The 26,378-nt window shown below is 34.7% G+C and overlaps 2 protein-coding genes across 3 annotated transcripts in view; one reads left to right on the forward strand and one right to left on the reverse strand.

The window, feature by feature from the left end:
• LOC105327689 (dynactin subunit 1) overlaps positions 1–26,378 on the forward strand; it is a 276,187-nt gene that overhangs the window by 196,367 nt on the left and 53,442 nt on the right. For both annotated transcript variants that reach the window (XM_034473808.2, XM_034473809.2), the window contains one exon: positions 17,297–17,396. In XM_034473808.2, the coding sequence (XP_034329699.1) occupies positions 17,297–17,396 (100 nt within the window). The remainder of the gene's footprint in view (positions 1–17,296; positions 17,397–26,378) is intronic.
• LOC117680314 (uncharacterized) lies at positions 4,065–6,057 on the reverse strand. The gene is made up of 4 exons (XM_011453990.4): positions 5,273–6,057; positions 4,822–5,009; positions 4,311–4,464; positions 4,065–4,203 (listed from the first exon to the last, which is right to left on the reverse strand). The coding sequence occupies exons 1-4, from the start codon at positions 5,857–5,859 to the stop codon at positions 4,065–4,067; spliced, it is 1,068 nt and encodes a 355-aa protein (XP_011452292.3). The 5' UTR covers positions 5,860–6,057.

A 26,378-nucleotide genomic window follows, 5' to 3' on the forward strand; every position in this document is an offset into this window, starting at 1 on the left:
GGTTAGTTTTTCACTGAAAAACTAACCCCCTTAGTTTTTCAGTGAAAAGCTAACCCCCCCCCCATTCGCGTAAAATCCAGCTGCCTTTCAATTTAGACATTAATATTTGATATGTAATACGTAAATCATCTCCACAAGCTGTAAATTCGCCACTATAACATCGCAGATGTTGACTGGAAGCAACACTGCGCTCCTCAAATCTAAACTTACAATGAAACGAAGTGAAGTAGCCTTTGTATGCGACAATGCTTGGCTAAAACGCGATGGCTACGATCGAGACGTACATAATCCATACTGCGGTCGCGGCAGTTAAGAAATTCACCGAATTCCGAGTTACAATAAAACATCATAGCTATAAGCCGGACGTTATTTACATGACAAGTTCCAACAAGCACTGCATCCATAGTCCAATCCACACTTACGATACATAAGCGGCTACGTGCTCATGTCAAAGGTCATTGGGGAAAAGTCGCTTACGCTATTGCGGATACATAACTTCAAGAAAAAGATATTTCGAAAGATTTTAACGTAACCATGCACCGGTATGTATTTTAATTAAACTTTGTAGACATTTTTCACATTTTATCAACCACAAATAGTTCCAAAAAGTATTAATATGCATTCTATAATAACGGTAACGTTATATGTTGTACTTGATTATCAATTTGATATATTCAACTTTCAAGTTCAGGTTGATTACAACTGCTCATCAGCTGCTTATACGTATATAATTAAGTGCAGTACATGTATTAAAACAAATTCACCGTTTCCGGTGTTTTTTAAATTAATTCCCCAGGTTCTTTATGATTTGATATTGTGTTGTTTGGGCTTACTTTTAAATTTAGATTTTAGGCCTATAGGAAAAAAACCAAAAACAAAATATTACCGGGATAACAATTGGAAATTCCTGCTAAGTATAAAATAGAATGGAAAAATGAAATGCCTAAATGAATTATGACAAAACAAACAGTAGGGAACACAAGTGTAATCGTTTTTCTAGGTATTTTGTTATGTTTATTGCTTACTGCATTAATAATTATCTTATTTTCCTATTCTTTTTCAAAATATTCCAAGTCTCTTGGTGACGGGTATGAGTTGATAATGCCATTGAGTGTTTTCTTTTGTTATTTACTTTTGTTTGCAATGAGTGCCAAAAAAGTTGCGCGAAGAAACTGTGCAATGCCAGGCTGTATAAACAGCTGGTACTATATTGAGCAGTGGATGAAAAAAACATGCATTATCCATAACACACACTTTGGTACGGGATGTTGCATCTGTGAGCCCCCTTTTAGACTTATACCATTTCCAACAGAGAGAAAAGACCCAGATGCTAGGCTCAAGTGGACAAAAATTGTCAATAGAAAAGTAGCTGGAGGGAATTGGTTACCAAACCAAGACTCAAGAATTTGTTCTGTCCATTTCGTTGATGGAGAGCCTACCCAATTACATCCTTATCCCTCTTTAAACCTTGGGTATATTCCGGACAACACTCTAAAACCTAGACCACCACCAAAGGAAAGAGAGCCTTATGTACCGGCGAAGAAAATCAAACAGGAGTTTCTTCCATCAGCTGATACCTGCAGCTTGGATCATGTTTACTCTAAGCCTGCTGATTCATCACCATCTGAGATTGAGAAAGATATCCTAATTAATGAACTTCAGCGGGAATTGAAAAGTGTTAAATTAGAAAATATGTCTTTGAAAATTCAAATCAACAAAAACAAAAACAAAAGCTTTAAAAGTTTGTGTACTGTTTCAAATGTTTTAAAAAGCGACAAAAAGGTTAAGTTTTATACAGGTATCCCAACACTTCAGTCCTTTAATGATATTTTCACAGTCCTGCAGAACAAAATTAGAAATATGAAGCACTGGAAAGGGCCAAAAAGGTTGTGCAACCCCCTTAGCTATAAAAGAATTGTCAGCAAATCTAGGAAGTTGACAATGAAGGCAGAATTTATTTTGACCATGATGAAACTAAGATTAGGCTTGCTGTTGGAGGATCTTGCAGATCGCTTTGGAATTTCTTCCTCTTTAGCTTCCAATATCTTCACCACCTGGGTGAAGGTATTGTCTCAAACTCTTGGTGCCCTTGTTTTCAATCCTCCAAAAGAGGTGGTACGGTCAAACTTACCTCCGACTTTTCAGAATCCCAAATTTAATGAAGTAAGGCATATAATTGATTGCTCCGAAATTTTTCTTGAAAGGCCTTCGGATCTGAATGTGGCAGCCAAAACTTGGAGCGACTATAAACACCACCACACAGGCAAATTCTTAGTCAGCATTAATCCATCAGGCATGATTAACTTCATTTCTGAATGTTGGGGGGGTAGAGTTAGCGACAAAGTTATTACCAATCAAAGTGGCTTTTTAGATGTTGTTGAACCTTATGATACTGTCTTAGCAGACCGGGGTTTCCCCATCAGGGAGGAGCTGACATTGAAAAGAGCAAGGTTGCTTATTCCACCTGGTAGAAATGGTGTCAACCAAATGACCAAGTCAGATGTCATTCTTACCAAGCAAATTGCAAACAAAAGAATTTACATTGAACAAGCAATTAGGCGCATGAAATTTTTCAGAATTCTTAAATATGAAGTCCCAATATCTCTCATGCATCATTTGGATGATATCATTAGATCTATTGCTGGAGTTTGCAACCTTTACCCTCCTTTACCTTCTTACACAAAACAGTGAACATTTTGTTAGGTGACAACCCAATGGCAACCCAATGGCTATGTTTATTTATATTGTTAATTGTTATAAACTTCCAAACAAAATCTAACATGCATACAATTTGTGGTTTCCTGTCAATACATTTCCATTTATTTCATACACATAGTTTAACTCATTATAGTCTGGTAACAGTCATGTCTAGACTTGAAAATCTCATTTTGAACATGCTGAATAAGGGAACACCACATAGAGATATATATAACATAAATACGCTGGAGAATTTAACAAAAGAATCAACATCACACAGAAACATGTTATGATAACTGCTGCCTATCAGCATGCAACAAGATTAATAATCACATAATTAAGTAATAAAGTTTCACATGAGAAACACATATTCACATGTACAGGTATTGTATGAATATTCATCAGATAAATATTTCAAGAACAAATCAATACTGATTGACAAACAAGATTAACATTTAGGACAAATCCATTTTTGCACATTTTTCAAGTTTGCCTTTGTCATTTTCACACATGGAAAGTGGAACCATAATTTGCAGTTGTCACATTGAATACTCTGAGCTTTGTAAGAATGGACAGTTTCTTGCACAACGTTGTTACATATTGGACAAAAATAAACACTTCCATCAACAAAACTCTCACCACTATCAGTCTCCATTGGCTCCTCCTCTCTCTCAACACTCAAACAATCTTTCACTTTTCTTGTTTTAATTTCAGGAACAATGTAACTCTTAAAAAATTTGTCAAGATCAAACAACAACTCTTTGTAGTACTTGTCATCAAATGTAATTCGCTCACAAAATATTCCATTGCAAGTATACACAAAAAAGTCACACCATGGACGACCAGTAATTCCCATTTGTCCTTGTACTTGAGCAAAATATGAATGATTGTGATTCAAAGAGAGTTGACAATTTTGAAAATTCAAACATGCTGGTAAACGACAAGTACAAAAATCTGTACAATCATTGCATTTTGATATCATGGGACACTTAAATTCTGCTACCCCATTTCCACAACAAGAACAAGAAACAAGTAAGTCAGGAGTAGCAGCTAAATAGGGCCGTACTGGGTCAATAAAAATACCGCATTCTGATACAATAACATTTCTGTGATTTTTTTTCATAAAAGAAACATATTCAGACCTAGCAATAGGTTCCATCTCACGGCCATGTTTTAGAGGCTTAAGGTTAGGGTTGACAGATGTGTATCCCATTATATTACAAAGTAATGGTTTAACTACTGTTTCACTTCTATTATATTCAATTTTACACTGAACAGAGTGAAAATTTGATGATGTGATTCTACCTTTCCTTAAATTATGCCATGTACTGTTTGCATGCTGACCCATAGTAGCTTTGTTAAGTGCCTCAACAGTTTCCTGCCTCAGATTGTGAGCTATACTTGGGCCTTCTAGTCCATCCATGACCATTTTCTCTAGCATATACTTCTGTATGTTGACGGGCTCTTCTGTTCTGATTTTCACTTCTTCTTTTGGTATATCTATACCTATATTTTAATACATTATAGACTAAATTTTTATGCATACATAAAAATCAATTTGAAGTTATAAAAAAATTAGGTTAGATATTGCATTAAGGGGAACAGTTAATTACCATTTAGAAATAATGGTACCTTTAAAAACACATGCATTTGGTATCGAATTTCTTATCGCATCTGTTATGTCCTTTAAACAGTCCTTGGTTGTATTACCGGTATGTACTGGGTTAAACTCCTTCTTAATTGTTGATACAAGGGAACGCTTTTTGCCTGAAAGAGGAGGAAAATTAGATTTATATAATGCTGTAAAAATCATGCAACCAAATTAAGAGTTATTGAATTCGCATGGGTTTTTTTTTTTATCAATGTTTATTTTTTTCAAATTTAAATTTGTTACATTAGTATGTTAAATATGATTGTATTCAGTTATATGTACAACATGTATTACACATGTTTATGTAAGTTATAGCAAAATATATATTGAAAACTATTTTCCCAGGACATGAATGAATTTAATAAAATTTAAATGTGTGTTAAATTTATTGTGGAGCAGTTTTTTTTTTTTAGTCTGTCTGATTACATACAATATATTCATTTTGAAGAAACAATACTTGAAACAAATAGTACCACAAGTCAATGAATGAACTGGCTTTGACACTTCAAGTTCTTTTAGTTTTGAAGGTGGCGCTCTGGTGGACTTGAAAGCGGGCACAGTCCAAGAGCAGGGTAAAGAAGTGCATGCTGAGACTCCTAAGCGATGAGCTGTCTCAATGCGGAAAAGAACAGAAACAACATGGACACAGGGGGATCCTAACCTAAACAAAATTAAATTTGAATCCAAATAAAATGCTCGAAAACAATAAAATAAGCAAGCATTCTGAAAACATGATATCAATACAGAGGCAAATCTTGCCTGTTGCAACAAAAAGGCAAAATGGGTTATGTGCATACTATTTGCATTATAGAAATTTGTAAACAGGTTTGATTATACACATAAATCTACATATAGGACCTGATAACAACCAAATAAGTTAAGAGTCTTTAATTATATATAATAACTTTACTTGGGCCTACTTACCCTGCTGTGCATGTACAATATGATGACCTGATGGTCCCTGTCTCTTTCTCAACGCATATCCATATCTTATGGGGATCGTCTTTAATGTGCTGTGAAGGGATGCAATCTGAACGAACCAGGCACACGGTTGATTCCTTGGAGATCTGGTGATGAAATATCTCCCCAGTGTGGCCCGCATCAACAAATGACTGTCCTTTACCTAATTTATATTGCTGGAGGAACTTGGTTATGTTAAAGTTGGTGTCACAAACACCGGCATATTCAATAATGTCACTCAGATAAACGGGTGGCCAGCTTTTCATCCCATCACGTTCGTCTGCCCAGTTCTTGTGAAGAGTAAATGGATCTGGTATAGTGGTCCCGTTAACATTCAGTAAATTTTGATAATCGAACTGTCTGACCTTAACATTTTCCGCTGCCGATGGTATTTCTGGAATTTTCATTACATGTGCTGAATAACATAAAGCCGCAAGTTCTTGCTTGGCTTTGTCCTTCGCAAGTCCGCGTTTTCCAAGATATTCACGTAAAGCCTCCGTTTTCCAGGTCAAAAATGCATCAAAAGTTAAAGTTTGATCACTTGTATCCATGGTGTAAACAATTTATACAAATATATAAAATAAAAAGCTGATGTAAATATGTAGACACTCAAAAAATCCTAAACTGGCTATAGCACTCGGTATCGAAACTCTAAGGACGCCATTTGTAAACAACTCGGGTTTTCCCCTTTGACCTTTGACACCGACGCCATATTGGTTATATGACGTAAGTGTGGATTGGACTATTGCCACAGAAGATTTACCGCTCCGCGTCACTTCCGTGTTCGTGACGTCATATATTCTGTTTGCACTGAGAGTTGAAATTGATCGGCGGATCATGAATTAAGCCTGAAATATCCACGAACTTAAAATTGGATACATCTTATCAGTCCCTGGCGACATGAAAATAAATATAATTTCAGCGGGGTTTACATGCTAAGTGTTTACACATTACTTAAGTAGAAATACTAACGTAACAAGTATATTTTCTCATATTTTACAGGCACATATACTCTAACAGTACGGTATATAAATAACGTATATATCTTGAACAGGTATTTATATGTTTTGTTCAAGTTGTATTCATTAATTTGATTTTTTAATTACCATATTATTTCAGTTTCTGCATGTGATTACAGTACAAGCAGTACGTTTTTTTTTTACTATGGACGTTTTGAATGCATGTTTCTTCTTTAGTCAAACTACACAAATAAGCAGTGGTGTGTAGACATGAATAAACATCTCTCTGTATTTAACCTGTTGGGTTCATCATTTCTTTGAAAAAAAAATCCATAATAATCAATATTATTTTAATATCTACTGACAATACTTGAAATACCACGTTTACTTTCTAATATAATGCATTCTTGACGCAGTACGTTGAATCACATAATGCATTAGCGTGATCGTAATATTCATTCATTTTAATTTTATATTTGTAACATGCAGATATTAAAATTACATTGAAAAAAACCCACAATGATTTCTATGGAAGTCTGCGATGTGTACGTTGTTATGAGTTGTGATAGAATTATGGGCTCATTGTAAATCCTCATTTTAATATTCTTTTTTTTTTTATTCATATAGCTGGAGACATTTCCCATCACCTAAGTAAAATGCTGTGTCAGTGGTCTGGCAGAAACTAAAGAGTTCTCTTCAAAATACTAATTCAAAGTTTTGAAGTTTCAGGATCCGCCCATGAATATTTCTGCCAACTAAAGTGCCGATTTTAGTGTGCAAGTCTTCCAAAACTTCTTCAAACTGACGTATAGCCTACTGTTACGTCACGAAGCTAGAACTGGAGATGTTCAGAGGCATTGGAGCACCGGTTGCAGGCAGAGAGAGAGAGAGAGAGAGAAAGAGAGAGAGAATATAAAATGATTGTTATGCATGCATACATTTATTTTCAGAACTATGATAAAGCATGTTAAACGGCATATATATGTACATACATGTGAATGCATGAAACATACGTACATGACTGAAGAAGATTGAATATTAAATAAAAATTAAATTCACAGGAAACAGATTCGTTGAAAAGGAAAACGCTAGTTGAATTTGGACCCTAAAATATGTACGTGTATTATGTGCTATGTAGATTCTTAAAAAAGATGAATTTTTACTGGATCTTTCATAAAAAAGAAATCAATCACTTTTAGGTTTATAGTCTTAACATGCTTTTAATAGATTTCAATCCCGTAAACTGCAAATACGCATAAAATCAGATTTCATTTCCATGACATTGTGTGATAAGTGTCATACCGGTCTGACTGTAGCAAATGAGCGATTACCCCCCCCCCCCCCACCCCCTTCCTGTCTAGAATTAAATAAAGAATACATTTCTGCCATTCAAAGACACTTAAAACACCTTACACAATAATCGAAGTTTTTTATCCGGGTACTTTTGAAGTCACTTGCAATGCAAAATCTTCTTGTGAATTTTTTTCTATTTAAAAAACAACAACAAAACAAATCATGAGCTTTCATTGAGATTCTTACCTAGACCATCGGTGGGCACCATTTATAACAAGATTTGAATAACGTATTTTTTTTTATTTATGTTCTACCACATTGAGCTGACCTTTTAGGGAAAAAACCCGTCATATTTTAAAAACGTATATTTTTACTTATACTCTTCAAATCTCGTGACATGACTGGAGCAGGGGTCCAAAGCAGGCAACTATACCAGGATAAGCAGCTTAAACACAGTAGAAAGCAAAGGCGTCGGAAACGTCGGGGGGGGGGGGGGCAGGCCAGCCCCCCTCCCCCCAACTTTTCTCGCAGCAAACATCATTTTATTTTTCTTTAATTTACATATAAAAAAATGAAGTATCACGAAGTTGCTTCCCCCCCCCCTTCCAAATTTTGGGGGGAGTATCTATTAGAATTTGAAATGAAAATAAGGAAATTTAAGAGTGATATTGAAGATTGAAGGTATCGGTACCCCCCCCCCCCTCCCTCCACACACACACATGTCATGATTTGTGGAATTTGCCTTTTTTTCCGTTTTGCTTGTCAAGATTTTTGATGATAGGTCTAGCCCCCCCCCCTTTCAATTTGCTTCCGACGCCACTAGAAAGTGACGTGTTGGGATTATTGAATAAGGTAAGAATCCTCTTCACCTGTGGGAAAAGTTTTCCATGTAAACCCAAATTTTTATATTTTATAGAGATTATCAATATGAAATGCAATTTCGATGCACTGTAATTAAAGGCATTTTGTCTAAACTCCTTTATTTGTTAAACCGGTATAAGCTGCAGGTCTGTAGCTTCCGGTCTAAAAAACAATTCGGTTGGAGGATCGGAATTTTAAGACCGAAAGTTACAGACCTTCAGATATGTATACCAATATCACATTGTACCACTGAGGAAAACAACATTTATTCCACTTTCAGCAGTCGGGACTTAGGCTTCGGATTTTTTTTGGGTTTGATAGAAATACCTTATTTTTCCCGGTGATACATAAAAATAGAATTATATCATGTGTTTGATTGACAGATAAAGGTCTACCCATTTATTTTTTTAGGGGGGGGGGATATCAACTGTTTAAAATTTATTAAAAGCGGTTTTATACAAGTCGTATAATTATTTTAATAAGATTGATGGTTAAAAAAAGGTCCCTGCTATATTCCAAACACGGGACTTGTGGGTCAGAAGTTACATGTATATATCCATTGTGCTACATAAATGACTGCTAAACTAACCGATAGATGCCGAGTTGAATTTAGGGCGTTTCCTCCCGGGACAGGAGCTGATTTTTTATGAGATTAAACAAAAATGTATGATATGTCTGACTATCCCAGTTTTGTAACAATGCGAGGTCATTTGAATTTGTGATGTTTCCGGAGGAAAGGGGGGGGGGGGGAGACCGGGCTTGATTTAAGACGCATGTGTAACTTAAATACAAAGTCTTATAGTACATGTACCTTGCGGGATGTAAGTGTTTTTTGCTGCTAGTAAATGAAGAGTTGACAAATGGCAAACCGGCAAACATCCGAAATCTTGACCAAAAAAACGAAATAAAACAAAAACATCAAAAAAGGAAAATAAATAAAGCTATTTATCCTATTACAACTACAAAACTTTTCTCGCCATTGTCTTTTGTGGTTTTAAACAGGTGCATCTGGAGTGAACGCTCAATTGTTTTAGATATAATAAACATTACACCCAATTTAATTATTCCGATCGGGACTTTTCATTTAGTAATAGAAATTACACCATATTTTAATGTGTGCGACCTAATAAATTCCCAAAGATGAGCAGCTTCAAAACATATTAAATTTTCTTTTCAAAACAAACGTATGAGCTACTAAAGCTTTATTTACTGGTAATACAGGCTATTGAACTTGGTGCAAGAGTTGGTAAACAACTCCATCGTCATCGTAACATGGCTGCTTTTTCATTCCAGATTCTTATGGATCGCATTGTTTTCTTTTACAATAATTTTTTGAAATTGAGTACAATGTGCTGAGCTATATTTTTTTAAGCAGAATTAATTTACTGCATTTATTGACTTGTGCTTTACGCACGTCTGTTTAGAGAAAATTTGGACGACACAGACTTCGATGTAGAACGTACAGTTCAGCTGTTAGATTGGACTGATTCATTTCCGTATAAAATCGCGTCATACAGACATTAAGAACAATAGGTTATTCCAATTAAAATCAGTTCTGACAATTTATTTATTTCCTGTGTATTAATTTCCTTCCTGTGTATAGAGATTAGCAGCGTAAAGCCCCCCCCCCCCCCCTCCCCCGCCTCACCTGAGATTTACCACCTGACCTGAGATTTTCTACCCGGTAAAAAATGCAACATAATCGCATCTTCGAAGGCCTGTACAAGTATAACGAAGGATCTTGCTGTCCGTCAATGTAAGGAACATTGTTATATAGTGTACACGAATACTGGGACTATGGATAGGAAAGCGCACCTGTCTTTATATGCACGCACAACAAAATTATATATATATTCTTTAAATTTTGATCATGTAACTCGATCAACTTGAGCGTGCACAGATTAATGTTTGAATGCGTACGTATAACGCAGGTTCATCTAAATGTATTTCTTATTGGGGCGGTGAATTTGATCGATAAAGGAGGTGGGGGGTGGGGTAAACACAGATCGCTGCTATAAAATTTATTCTAAAAAAAATGGCAAAATTATTGGGGCGGCGTAACGTTAACACATAATAATTAAACTGAGAAATTCAATGAACAATCTACCGATGAGGAAGAAGTCCGCAGTATCCTTTCGATATAAAAACTCCCATGCATACGGTTTATCGCACAGATACGTACATATCACCAGTGTACATGTACACATATATAGATATGTAAAGTAGTTGGTGATGCAAAATTGACATGCAATGCTGACATCATTATCAGGTGGAAAGAGAAGAGCATGATGGTGTGTTCGACGAAGACCCAATTGAATCCTCGGTCCTTTCTGAACTTAAGGATCCGCTCCAGTCGTCAAAAATCCCAAGATGGCTTTATGTTTATGTGATTTATTTATATACAGCCCTTTAAAGGTGTGCAGAATTAATCTTTCCGATGAGACTGTTATCTAAATTGTACATGCAATTATTGGTTATTCAGCTATATACCAGTATCTAATAATACACATATATTTATGTATTAGTAAAGTTATGTATATACTAATGTTTGAATGGTTGTCAATGATAGAGCTCTCTAAATAATACAATCCTGGTTTTCTTAAAAGATTAGAAAAAAGCTAACTTTTACATCAAGTCCCCTCTCATATTTGACATAGGAGAGGCAATTTAAGCTGCATATCTGGAAGAAAATAAAATACTTTTGTAGAAGTAAAATAAAATAGAGGATCGATTGGCTGCATGGGTTCGAAGAATTGACTCCCATTATTTTTAGGGAGAGGGGGGGGGGGGGTCTGAAAGTGAGCTCTCGTGCTTTTTGCCTGCATGACGCAATTGGCCTGACGTCTAGACATCAGGCATATTTAAGGTTTAAAAGTTGCATTCTCCAAAACGGTGCAGACAATGCGAGCTAGCAATATTAATATTTTATGTAAGAAAGATTAATATTTATCATATGGCATATAATTAGCAACAATTAGTATTCAAGTAAACGGGAGGTTCACCATGTATAAGTGTAATCCTGGTGGAAGGGGGGGGGGTGTCACCGCTACAAATTGTTGCCTATTGTGCACCCCTGCGAATGTGTTCGGAATGTTTTCTCTATCGTTGTTAAGTATAAAATAAATCCAGAGGTTCTCGAATGAAAGTTCACGAGACTTCATCGATATTTGTTCAGTTCCTTTGAAATTTCGAGCGGAAGTATATGTGTTCGGATAATATTCTCAAAATACGTAAGTTCTGGTCGTTTTTCATATCATATCCTACTTTGATTTATGTTAAAACATGAAAATCTTTCAAGATATGAGTTTTTTTCCACAATCTAGCGGTTATTCAAATTAAACGATGATATTCAGAATAGAATTATCGGTCGTGTTGAACCACGTGTAGAGTGGTTAAAAATATAAACATTAGCCCTTAGGTTACTTAAAAAATCATAGCCATGTTTGATGCTTGTTGTGTGCAATACCATGTTTTTAAAAAAAATAATGGGTGTCTGTTTTGCATAAGAACTAAGTATATCAAGGCATTTTCAAGAAACATTCTGCATAAAATAGTATATTATGTTTCACTATTGATGCCATTACTAGGTCAGGCGCGGATGGAAAAAAACCCTTAGGGGGGGGGGTCTCTACTAAGCATGTTAAATGTTGCAACAGCAAAAAAAAAACTATTGCTTTTTTTTATTGTCACATTTATTTCTAGAACATATTTTATCCACCAATTAATGGAGATAAAGTTTAAAATCAATAAACCTCGAGATTTTATATTTGATAACAAGTCCCTACTGTAGGCAATAAACAAGAGGCACGATTTTTACTGCGAAAATGAAAGGGTCAATTAAAAACACGTGGTCTAAAATTTAAATGACAATAACATTCACAGGGATGTTGTATATTATGGTAGAATGTAAGTACGTAGCTGGGCGGAGTTAAGACATTGCCGCTCGTGATTTGAATGAGAGAGAGAGAGAGAGAGAATTGAGTAAATTATAAGTGGTGCCGATGAAGGAATAATCATTAGTTATAAACTTGCAAACAAATTAATTAAGGTCTGTTTATAAAAATTACATATATCTCCTATATTGGTATAACTTTAAGCTGATTAACTGATTCGCTGAAGCGGGGCTTGTCCCGATTTTTTGATCAATTGTTCAATATCATTAATTATGAAAAAAAACTAATTTACATGTACGTGTCATACTAAATGTACATTAAACAATAACTAGTAGTGTGCATCACTATTTTAATTCATACAATTGACTCAAAAAATTCAAAATTCTGTTTCAATACTAAACCAAATGGGCATTTGCGCCCTCTTATTGCCCCATCTTCTTTCTTTGACCCCACTCCCCCCATAGATCCATTGATGGGCTCTTTAATGAGTTCATTCAAGGCATCGATGATCTAATCCTTTCGGTGAAAGGCAGAGGGTGAAAGTACATGTTAATGGAACTTCGCGCCATAATAAATTAATATTACATGACACTAGTGGACGAGTCCAAATTGGGATCGTGAGAATACCGCGTGTACACATGTAGCTTTATTTGAAAACAAAAAATCCTATGGTTGGAAATGACGAAAATGGCCTTTGGTTTTGCATCTTTATTTAGCAAATAAAATTTAAATTTTGTCTGTTTTCTCTTCTGCTGTCAAGCCTACAATTTTTTGATACATGAACAATCCTAAAATAATTTGAAATAATAAAATTCTAAAAATCTATGTTTGTTTATTCACCAATTAAAGGTCATCAAGGGGCATACACATTCAACAACAATATAATCATGATTATAAAAAATAGCGGTTGAAATATGTGGAAAGAATGCCCAGATCCACATTACAAGCTTATAGTCAAATTATTGTACCGTATATTTTTGCCCTTATTCAGTTGCTAACGGTTTCGCCCCGTCTTGAAATCGCCCGCCCAAAGTTATGCTTAAAGAGACTGAGATATTTTGAGACATTTGAATTCGCCTAGTCTTAAATTCGCCCGCTGACAACGGGGGCGAAATGGGCGAAAATAAAACGGGGCGAATATTTCCATATATTGTAGTACGTGCACTAGATGAAAAAAATAAATGTATTAAAATTGATTCTTGATTATACACGTTCCATTTATGAATTTATGAACAGCAGCGAAAATTAAAAAATATATATTTTTTAAAAGATAGCCTAATTTGTACATCTTTCCTATGAAAAATTTTTCATTTGTCAGGCAAGCTTTTTGGAAAGCTACATGTATTACTTGTTTAAAAAATAATTGGTTTTTTATGGCATTCTCCCTCCCTCCCCCTTCTTTCTCTCTCTCTCTCTTTCTCTCTCTCTCTCTGCAACCGGTGATCTTTAATATTCTTCAGGCACGTAGCATCAGGGGGGGCCAGGCCCCCCCCCCCCCCACTTTTTCTCGCAGCAACTAATTTTTTAAAATTTACATATAAAAAATAGACTTAACATGGAGTTGGCCCCCCACTTTTTTGGAGGATGTAAAAAATTGATATGAAAAGTAAGGAAATTAGGATTGAAATTAAAGTTGTATACTACGCCCCCCCCCCCCCCCCCCCCCCCCCCGGATTAGGATTTTGAAGATTTTGGGAAAGTGTTGTTCCCTTTTTTTTTTTTTTTTTTTTGCTTGTCAAGATTTTTGGATGAGTCTGGCCCCCCCCCCCCCCCCACTTTCAAAAACGATGCTACGTGCCTGATATTCAATCTTCTTCAGTCATGTACGTATGTTTCATGCATTCACATGTATGTACATATATATGCCGTTTAACATGCTTTATCATAGTTCTGAAAATAAATGTATGCATGCATAACAATCATTTAATATTCTCTCTCTCTCTTTCTCTCTCTCTCTCTCTCTGCCTGCAACCGGTGCTCCAATGCCTCTGAACATCTCCAGTTCTAGCTTCGTGACGTAACAGTAGGCTATACGTCAGTTTGAAGAAGTTTTGGAAGACTTGCACACTAAAATCGGCACTTTAGTTGGCAGAAATATTCATGGGCGGATCCTGAAACTTCAAAACTTTGAATTAGTATTTTGAAGAGAACTCTTTAGTTCCTGCTAGACCACTGACACAGCATTTTACTTAAGTGATGGGAAATGTCTCCAGCTATATGAATAAAAAAAAAAAGAATATTAAAATGAAGATTTACAATGAGCCCATAATTCTATCACAACTCATAACAACGTACACATCGCAGACTTCCATAGAAATCATTGTGGGGTTTTTTTCAATGTAATTTTAATATCTGCATGTTACAAATATAAAATTAAAATGAATGAATATTACGATCACGCTAATGCATTATGTGATTCAACGTACTGCGTCAAGAATGCATTATATTAGAAACGTGGTATTTCAAGTATTGTCAGTAGATATTAAATTAATAATATTGATTATTATGGATTTTTTTTTCAAAGAAATGATGAACCCAACAGGTTAAATACAGAGAGACGTTTATTCATGTCTACACACCACGGCTTATTTGTGTAGTTTGACTAAAGAAGAAACATGCATTCAAAACGTCCATAGTAAAAAAAAAACGTACTGCTTGTACTGTAATCACATGCAGAAACTGAAATAATATGGTAATTAAAAAATCAAATTAATGAATACAACTTGAACAAAACATATAAATACCTGTTCAAGATATATACGTTATTTATATACCGTACTGTTAGAGTATATGTGCCTGTAAAATATGAGAAAATATACTTGTTACGTTAGTATTTCTACTTAAGTAATGTGTAAACACTTAGCATGTAAACCCCGCTGAAATTATATTTATTTTCATGTCGCCAGGGACTGATAAGATGTATCCAATTTTAAGTTCGTGGATATTTCAGGCTTAATTCATGATCCGCCGATCAATTTCAACTCTCAGTGCAAACAGAATATATGACGTCACGAACACGGAAGTGACGCGGAGCGGTAAATCTTCTGTGGCAATGGATGCAGTGCTTGTTGGAACTTGTCATGTAAATAACGTCCGGCTTATAGCTATGATGTTTTATTGTAACTCGGAATTCGGTGAATTTCTTAACTGCCGCGACCGCAGTATGGATTATGTACGTCTCGATCGTAGCCATCGCGTAAATAGCAAAGCATTGTCGCATACAAAGGCTACTTCACTTCGTTTCATTGTAAGTTTAGATTTGAGGAGCGCAGTGTTGCTTCCAGTCAACATCTGTGATGTTATAGTGGCGAATTTACAGCTTGTGGAGATGATTTACGTATTACATATCAAATATTAATGTCTAAATTGAAAGGCAGCTGGATTTTACGCGAATGGGGGGGGGGGGGGGGGGGGGGGGGGGGTTAGCTTTTCACTGAAAAACTAAGGGGGTTAGTTTTTCAGTGAAAAACTAACCCCCCCCCCCTTTTCTACCGGAAGATGTTAGGAGATTTGTCGTACAAATCTGATTTATACAAATGAAAATTTATCAAATAAAGCACAAACAAACAATTACAAAACAAATAAATAGAATAAATTAAAACAAATAAAAAAGATAAATACTGGTATATAAATTTAGAGCATAGCAAATCATGTATTTTTCTCCATTACCCCTGCCACTGCTAAAATCACACTATCTCATGGATTTATATTTTTTTTCATGTAACTAAGGCTATTAGGGCCAATTACAATATTCCATCAGGAAAAAGGTGAATTCCGAGGAAAATAATTATTCCGAAATAAAATAATACCTTGTTATTGACATAATTTGTTAATGCCAAACGGAAATATACATGTTACGATACATTATAACTTAAAGGAGGAATATTAAAATATCACTATATAATTAGAATTCGTGTTAGTTACAAAGTGGTAACTAAGGTGGCCATCTTGAATTTGTTGTTAGCATAAAATATTTAGGCTAAGAATATCTACATAGCGGCTAGGCTAGCTTTCCGTTCAACTACGTAGCCCTATGTAGCAGCCACGATCTTGAACGCAGCCCAGATCTTAGCTACGTTTCCTTTTCAATATGAAACTTAAATTTGCCTACACTAATTTTCTACATGTGTAATGTATGTCACTGGATAAAGAGAATTTATTAAACTATATATTACTAATGTTTAACACGTTTGTGGTGTGTTTTCCCTAGTAATGGGAGCAATTGTACAACCACATAAATGCACCCATCCCCCATGGATAAACACAGAGCGTGCATGGGGATAGGAATAAACAAAATATTTTAATTTAAATGGTTTTTAACAAGTTAAAAATATGGTCTCTTCAATGACATGTTCATTTCTGAATAATGCATTTCCCCGCACAATATTTTCATTTCGCGAGGGGATGCTCCGCTTTGCGGTGCCCTTGTTAAATATACTGTGTAACAGACATTTTGATTTGTGTGGCAATAGCCACTTTTATGTGTTTCTGTTTAATGAAGTGAATATGTTTATAAAGCATGATTACACCCTGTACTGTTGATAAATTTAAGCACCTTAAACGTTGAAAGTTGTTTCCATAAATAGTCACAAGGATAACATCTGCATATTGTAAATCGCTATAGATAAAAAATTTAGCTTTGCTTGGATTTGATTTGATACAAAGCACAGGGAAATTCATTATATTGGAGTGCTACCTCCGCCCCAGCGGGGCTTGAACTCACGACCTATGGAGTTTATTTCAAATTGTCAATTACATAATGAACTCTGAAAAGAGTAACATTTACTTGATGTTATATGACATCACAATGATTATTTGAAATGTATGTACCTATGATATGTATTCATGGTGATTACTCAAAACTCCTGAAGATTACAATAAAACCAGTATAATTTTGAAATGGCTGTATGTTTGTATATATATAGTCAGAAAACATACCTTAGCAATGTAGTAAAATTTAAATTTAAATCTTGTAAACACAGATTCTGAAGGTTTGATGCCAAAGAAAATGGAGGAGTTAGCATTCCAGTCCAGCGATAAGATTTATGGGAAAGATGACATGGGACCTTATGAATGTCTGAGGTGAGGTATTTTTATTTTTTACTCACTTGATTCCTCCCTATAAGCCGGAAATCAACCTTCTATGAAATTGAAAGTAGAATCTGCATTGAAAATCATTTTTGATGTATTATTTTATTGAACTCCCTATAATTGACAATAAACAACTACAAAGTTTACTTTTTCAAAAAAATTTGGGGGATATTAAAGATGGAAAAAAACTTTGCCCTTCAATCGTAAATCTTTGCATCCATGTAAAATGTAAAACCCATTTGGAAAATTATTCCCGAGATGTCCTAATCAATAGTTGAGTAAATGCATCTCCAGTTTTATAAACAAGGAGGGGAGTTAAAGTTTATCGTGGCCATAATAATTTGAACCCTCTCTCTGATAGCAATGAAAATCAGAGGGGTTCAGTTTATCGTGGCCATAATATTTTGAACCCATTCTCTAAAAGAAATTTGAAATAGGAAGGGGATTTAATATAGTGCTGCATGAATGTTTTGAACCTTCTCTCCAAAGGGAATTTGAGTTCAATATATCAGGCCATGATATTTTGAACCTGACCTCTCAAATAGGATTGGAAATAGGAGGGGTTTGAGTATTGGGCGGCCATAATATTTTGAACCCCCTCACCAATTGGAATTGTAAATAGGTGGGATTCAATAAACCGCGGGCATAATATTTTGAACCTCCTATCCAATAGCAAATGAAAATCAGAGGAGGGTTTAATTAAAATATACTAATAAACCAGGGGTCCAGAAATATTTTAGGGGGGTAGGGGGGGTCGTAATAATGCATATTCCGTATAATGGGTAATTTTAACTGCTGTGATTTTTACTTAAAATAGGGCGATTTGGATTTTTACGCGTTATTTTTTTTACAAATTGGACATGTCCGTAAAATTTTAAATCATCTGTGGTAAAAAGGGGGGATTTCATCGTGACTTTGTTACCGTTAACACACATACAAATCAGAAAATCATGTTTCTGTTAGCTTCGTATCCCCGTCATAGTTATTGTCTGAGTGATTGAAATCTAGCTACTAACGTGGTTTTATACGTAGTTTTAAAAAATACTCAAGATCTGAACTGTTATCACCACGTGACCAAAAACGCTCAAATATACCTACATGCATGTACAGCCGTCAGGGACTGAGCTGAAGGTCATGAACATTACTCTCATACGTATGATGTAGAAAACTAACGTGCGCTGTTTTTTTTTACTTCTGTGAAAATTTACACGTTTAATTTTTACTGATTTATAAAACTCTTAAAAATTAGCAGCACATAAAAAATACCCGTTATACGGTATTTTGAAGCTGGGTTCAATATTTCGAGGTATTAAAATATCCCAGAAGTAGGATGTGGCAACATTGGAGAGTTGAATTCTTAATAAATTGAAAGAAATAGAGAAATATATTGTGAAAGGAAAAAACATGGATTTACAAGTGTAATAAAAATATCATTTTGTTTTAAGATTATTTTTTGCATCTGGATATAGATCCGCTGATCATATGCATGTCCCTTCTTCATCAGGTGCCTCACTTTACATTACGTTCCGAGGTTGCACCAAGTGTAGATAGTTCTTAACACAGAATGAAAATGTGCCATTTATTCAACTTTTCAGTTCCATTCAGTTAACATTTAGTTGATTGAATGACAGAGCTCCATCCTGTGTAACATTTGTATATGATGTTTAGTTTACAGTAAAACATGGTTATAGCGAAGTTTCTGGAGACCAATGGATTTACTTCGTTATATCCATATTTCGTTATATCTGTATAACGAATTTGTAATGATAACTATAGCGAATTCACTATATACATGTTTTATTTCACCAAACTATAACATTTGCTGATTGAGGCTTAAATTAATAATCACATTACTTTGATACCTCTTATAATTGGATTGTGAGTTAAAAAATTTATGTAAAAATAAATTCATCAAACTATTATGCTAAATGGTAGTGCAAACTTTTTTACCTTTAAGAAATTCGTTATAAAATTGTTAAATTATTTACCTCTACGAGACTCAAAATTAGTTGAACTTCGTTATATCTGTTAATTCGTTATATCAAAATTCATTATAACCGTAAAATTTTGCAAAGATTTGTTAAGAATTTGACTGGGGACTCAAAAAAACTTCGCTATATCTGAGAATTCGCTATATCCTTGTTTGTACTAAACGAGTTTTACTGTAGACAAAAGCTTGTTAATGTAGTGAAGATTATAAACTGTAAAAATCGTGACCCTGGCCTCAGACCAAAACTGGGGCCCAAGGCGGGATTCAAAGTTTAACATAGAAATACATAGATAAAATGTTTTAAAAATCTTCTTAAGATCCACTGCACCAGATATGCCAATATTTACACAAAGGCTTGTACATATAGTGAATATTCTAAGTTGTGACCCCCCCCCCCCCCAACTAAAACACGGGCTCTGGCAAGGTTCTAACTTAACAAAGAAATACATAGGAAAAATTTTTAAAAGTCTTTTTCCCCAGAACCACTGCACCAGAAATGCCAATATTTACACAATGGTTGGAAATTATGTTACTCCATTGAAAAAAATCATAACCCCTGGACCAAAACTGGGGCTCCAGGCAGGGTTCAAAGTTTAACCCAAGTAGGAAATAAGTTTAAAAATCTTCTTAAAGGCCAAACATTTTTACCAGATAAATCTCAGGTGACTAGGCCTTAGGGCTTAATTTCTAGGGTTTTGAAAGTCTCCGTGGCTTGCAGTCTACCTGAGATCATAAACGCTGCTAATCACTATACACAGGAAATAAATAATCAGTCAGAATTGGTCTCAGTTGTAATATGCTATTGTTCTAATAAAGTGATTTATGCGGAAATGCTAGCCATCGTCCAAATTTTCTCTAGGCACCCATGTACAATTGAAAAAAATAAATTCTGCTTTGAAAATATATCTCAGTAGATTGTGTTTAACACTTGACATTGTTTAGGAAGTTAATTTTAATAAATATAATTGTATAAGAAAACCATATTATCAGTAGGAATGTGGAATGTAAAGGCAGCCTTTATACGATGATAGTATTAATAGAGCTCGTTTTTCTCCATATTTCTAAACTTAGATTTTTAACTAACATTCATAACTTTTTAAAAATTAGGTGAATCAATTTGTAATGAATTGTAATTTAATTAATTATGTGACAAAATACATAATTTTGTTTTATTTGAAAGTAGTTGACTAATATATTTATGCACCCCTTCGAAGAAGGGAGGGCATATTGCTTTGCTGCTGTCTGTCGGTCGGTCGGTTGGTCCACCAACAGATTCCGTTCATTTTCTTCGCAGAGGATGAACATATTGAAATGAAATTTGGCATATAGGTTTTTCATGATAATATCTAGTTCAAGTTCAATATTGGGTATGATCGAACAATTTTCGACAGAGTTATGGCCCGTGGACTTAGAAAAATTCTAGTATTTTGCAGTTTCCGCTCATTTTCTTCGCAAAGGATGAACATATTGAAATGAAATTTGGTATACAGGTTTATCATGATAATATCTAGGTCAAGATTGATATTAGGTATGATCGAGTAATTTTGGACAGAGTTATGGCCCTTGGACGTAGAAAAGTTTCAGTTATTTGCAGTTTCCGCTCATTTTCTTAGCAGAGGATAAACATATTGAAATTAAATTTGGTATACAGGTTTATCATGATAATATCTAGATCAAGTTTGATATTGGGTATGATAGAGCAATTTTCGACAGAGTTATGGCCCTTGAACTTAGAAAAATGCCAGTTATTTGCAGTTTACGTTCATTTTCTTTGTGGATGTTTCCAAGGGAGGGGGCATAAATGTTTCACAAACATCTCTTGTTGTCTTTATATTTGTTTTTAAAAAGTAAGTATAATTAATACCAATTTCTAAATGAATGGTCAATAACCAAATTAGAATGATTTCTGAAAGTAGAAAAAAAAACCACTTTATTTTAATATTTCTATAATTTTAGTTGACTGCATAAAATCCATATTAAATTTCATTTTTTGGGAGTTGATTTTAATCAACTCTCCTATGCAGTTACTCTGGCAAACCAAAAGTGAAACAGTGGTTGGACCTAAGCACAAATTATCACCGCTGACAAGACTAAGTTCTTGAAAATAATAGAAAAAAATTCGATGTAATGTATGCTGAAGCATTGTTTTTCAAGGAAATTTATCTATGAACACTTTGAAAATAGTCAAATTTTATATACTAAGAACAATTTAGATATTTTTGTAGTCTCATGTATTCCTACTCCAGAGTTAATATAGTCTTGTTTAACCAGACGCTCAGCTGTCTCCGTAAATTTGCGACAAGCAGAGAGGTGGCTCTCTTGCTTGTCAGATATTAACGGAGACAGCCGAGCATCTAGTTAAACGAGACTAGAGTTCGATATCAATAGTGCTTGGATCCATACAATTTTTAGAATTGTTTCGATAACTAATACATACTAGAAGTTGAAATCTATCTTTAAATATTACACAACATGATTCATATGGGGTTTCTCGAAATTCTTGTCGGAAAAGTCTAAAAATTCATATTATAAGAAAGTGCGTAATTCAAATACAAACTAGAAACTAATTGCCATGAAAGATAAATTGATTTTGAAATAAATGATAATCGATAAAATCAACTCCCATCAGTACTTCAGTAATTTTTATAAAAATTAATCTCCAGCAAAACAACAAGAAAAGTTGGTCTCATGATAAGTACATATGTTACGTAGAGTTACAGAATCATACTGATTATATACATCATATGATGGCGGTTTGAATTTTTACATAGGAATATATAGAGAAAATCTTTTAAAATATTCTGGGATTAAGTTTTCGGTCCAAAACTCAGTACTTAGTGTGAAAGTGGCTTCGTTAGTTTACCTGTGTCATTGTCTCGGATCACTCGTCTGTGAAAGGATATTATGTAATCAAAAAATTAAAAATGAATATAAATCTGCCCATGCAAGCGTTTTAAGATATCAGATTCATCGGTAAAAAACAAATCTGACTGTAATAAAATAATTACGGATACAAATTTCTAAATCTACAATACTTAAACTAACAAGATACGTCAAAACATCAGACCTATATCAATCATTTTGGCTGGAAAATCGAATTTAATTTGTAAAGCTTTGTAACGAAATTTCCCTCCTGTTGACCTTGTGACGTCACTTCTGCTGAAGCCCTGTTATTGCCTAATTCTTTTTTCTTTTGATTAGATTTCCCAAAGCAGGTAAAAATAGTCACTTTGAAGCGGCGTAACTCCGTTATTTTTGCATTGATTTCAATGCAGGTTTTTGGGCATTAAATTTTGGTAAATAACCTTTTTGACATAAGTCTCATATCGGCTGGGCTGCAGGTACCCTTTAAGTATACATTTTCTCTAATAATATGCTAAAACAATGATTTTCTAAGAGTTAAATGATAATATTTATTACGGGCCGCCGGAAGGCGGTCCGTTATTTGATACACATTTAAATATTGTTACTGCGTTTCTGCGGGATAGTTCTTTTTTAATAGAATTAATACTATGCTTATTTTTATGAATTAAACGTAAATTTGCATGTAGAAATATGTTTTATGCCTTTTAGAAAATATCACATATTTTTTGTTTTACTCGTAAATGAAAAGTAGGCCATACTTAGTAGATTGTCGTATTTGGCGCGTTTTTATCGAGACTATAATCTATTCGGAAAATTTCGGAGTTCTTCATTCTTTTCAAAACAATGCATCAGGATCTGTATGCGGGACATACTAAAGACCTGAAATACGAAAGACCTGAATGTCATTAAATTTTATATAAATGATACATTTGAATTTCTATGTGCCGTGTCAAATAAAATGACTATATAATGCATTAAGTTTTCATTCAATACAATGCAACAAAAAAAAAAAAAAAAGATGGTTTGAAATACATAATCTCCAAGAGAAAAATGATAAGACGAGTTGAACTTTTTATTAGAGTAATGTAAAAATCAATGTGTTCTCCTTTACTTCATACTATGGCAATGATCATACAATTTCCGTTAAAAATGCTTACAGTAACAAAATCGATTCTTTATGATAATAGTAAAATGTTAAACTTCAAAACAAGTTGCTGAAAGTATATTAAAATTTACCATACAAATTAGTACAACCAACTCTTATTTTCTTCTTTGTGGTGTGTTTTTATGTAAACAACCAATGATTTATACAATTATATTTTTTGCGGCCCATTTGACGCTTGCGTCAATATGATTTCTTGTGTGATACTGAAGTAAACAAAGTTAAGATGTATAGGGGGGTATCAATTCTGTCAGTGGTCAGCATAAGTTATGTCGCAGGGTCTTGTATGAATAAATAACGCTGGTACTGATTTCAGCTACATGTATTCACTGGTTCTTTATTTCGAGGACTGTATATTATCAAATAAAACCTATAAGTACAAACACACTCACACTCACAATTCATACGCAACATCGCACGGTAATTTAGAATATTTGAATAAAATGAATTAAAAGTAATTTACAATTAATATATTTCAATTACAAAGTAAACGGAAGCTTACCAGGTATCCAGAACTATGAGTTAACAAAATATATAAAATATCTTGTACAGGTAAGGTAAAGATACACTTCACTGTGTCTACCATGAAGGTAAAAGTCGTGGGGTTGGGGAATTGGCGGGATTTTTGATATTTATAGTGAGTTAGTAAAGTCATGCATATTAATGAATTCAGTCGTAAATTTCTATTGGTCAGCTGTAATATAGTAGTAAAGAATAAACACGTGGTCAACATACACCTGTAAATAAAACCCTCACGTGACTAACCCAAAACTCATTCATACGTTCACTCATTCATCTCTCATACACGCTCCATTGGCAATGTGCGCCAAATATAAATATGCAAAATATGAAACTTTTATATGACAACTGCGACATTCTCCCCTGCTTGGGAAAATGGCTCCTGACATTTTAAACACAATACAAACACGAAAATTAAACAAGACCTTATTAAAACACTTCTATGACATTCTCCCCTGCAAAATTCAAACATAGTACACCTCTGATGTTACTTGATGAGAGACCCAGTCTCCATACCTGTCTGGGGATTTATCTGTCTCCGTGGTCGAACATAAGTACTATCAAATGATACATTCCTATTCAAGGATGATGGAGTACAAGTATTAGCAGGGCTGTAAAAAGTACTTTTCTCAAAATTATTGGCTGTACCATGTATAACACTGGGAGCTGAGTTTTGAACAGTGTCATGACCTACCCTTCTCTGTGGAATCACATATGCATGATCACTGTCAGAAGACTCAGAATCTGAAGATGAATCAGAATCATATAACACCATTTGGTTTGGACTAGGGGTCTCATCAGATTCATGTACCTGCTCTATACCTGGGTTGGGCTTAACACTTTTGTTGGACTGAGACTGCTCTACATCTGAGAAATTGGGGATGTATGAAATGGGTAATAACATATTCCTGTGGAGAACTTTTGTTTTCCCCTGACCATATTCTTTCTTAACTCTAAACACTGGAATTTCTGAATTGGGCTGACTGACAACTATGTACGGGTCTCTGGCCCACTTATCAGCCAGTTTTTGCTTACCTTTTAGACCTACGTTGCGTATTAATACTCGGTCTCCAACACGCACAGAAGTCTCGCGAACTTTTCTGTCAAAACGGTGCTTATGCCGAACAGCTAATTTGTCAGCTTCACGAGAAGCAATCTTATATGCAAATTCTAATCGTTTTTCAAGCTTCTTTGCATAATTGTCATAACTGTTGGATTTTTCAGTATTGTCGTTATCGAGACATAAATACGCATCAATCGACAACCGCGGGTGTCTACCAAACATTAAATAGAAAGGGGTATAGCCGGTGCTCTCATGTTTGGTTGCATTGTATGCATGGACGAGACTACTTGCATGGGATTTCCAATCCTCTTTCTGTTTGTTGTTTAAGGTAATGATCATACGGATAAGTGTCTGGTTAAACCGCTTGACCATATTATTTCCCATCGGATGGTAGGGAGTAGTGCGAGACTGCTGCACTCCAGCTAACTTGCAGAGCTCTTTGATAACACGACTGGTGAAATTTCTGCCCTGGTCACTGTGAAGTCTAGTAGGAAAGCCATAGTGTACTATAAATTCTTCAAAAAGTATTTTAGCAGTAGTTTTAGCAGTTTGGTTTCTAGTAGGAAAAGCTGAGCATACCTAGTGAAGTGATCTGTTATTACTAAAATATTTTCATAACCACCTTTGCTCTTTTCAAGTGACAAAAAATCAATGCATACTAAATCTAAAGCTTGATAAGATTTGATGTTGACAAGTTCTGATGAAAATTTTTCAGGAGTTTTAAACTTCACACATCTGTCACAATTTCTAATTCTTTCACCTATATCTTGTTCTAGACCAGGCCAGTAGAACCTCTCTCTGATGAGATGTAGAGTTCTATCTCTGCCAAAATGTCCCAAGTTAGTATGGAGGAGCTTGAAAACAATATCCCTGTAATGTACTGGTAAAACAAGTTGTTTGACATTATGATTATTCAACACAGATTTTCTATACAATAACACCGTTCTGTAAATACAACTTGTCAGATTCCCTGAAATATTTACAAACATCTGCAGATTCAGATTTTAGTTCTGTGCTTGAGGGTAGATAATCTCCCTGTAACAGATCAATAACCCTTCTAATTGTTTTGTCTCTATGCTGTTCTTTGGCCCAATTGACATCAGATAGTAAACATGTATCTTCTATCTGAACTGTTTCATTATTTTGGACCAAAGAAGAAGGGGAATGTGCATTTCTGTCTGCATTGCTATGAACAAGTGCACTTACCGAATTACAAGTTGGTGTAAATGTTGGAAGAAATATGTTTTCCAGATAAGGACAATTGCTTCTGTCTATGGTGCAGGCACTACAGATGGAACTGACAACATCAGGAGTGACCTCCTCTATGTCCTGTGGTCGTCTAGATAAACCATCAGCATTTGCATTGTGCGCACC

The sequence above is a fragment of the Magallana gigas genome, chromosome 8 (genome assembly GCF_963853765.1).
Source record: "Magallana gigas chromosome 8, xbMagGiga1.1, whole genome shotgun sequence".
In the NCBI taxonomy this organism is placed as follows: domain Eukaryota; kingdom Metazoa; phylum Mollusca; class Bivalvia; order Ostreida; family Ostreidae; genus Magallana; species Magallana gigas.

Bases quoted from the DNA above. Each gene is read 5' to 3' on its own strand.
- LOC117680314 (XM_011453990.4), bottom strand. From the start codon at position 5,859: ATGGATACAAGTGATCAAACTTTAACTTTTGATGCATTTTTGACCTGG. The intron at 5,010-5,272 runs GTAAGTAGGCCC...AATTTTGTTTAG, and splicing joins TATTGTACATGCACAGCAGG to GTTAGGATCCCCCTGTGTCC. The intron at 4,204-4,310 runs GTAATTAACTGT...ATTAAAATATAG, and splicing joins GGTACCATTATTTCTAAATG to GTATAGATATACCAAAAGAA.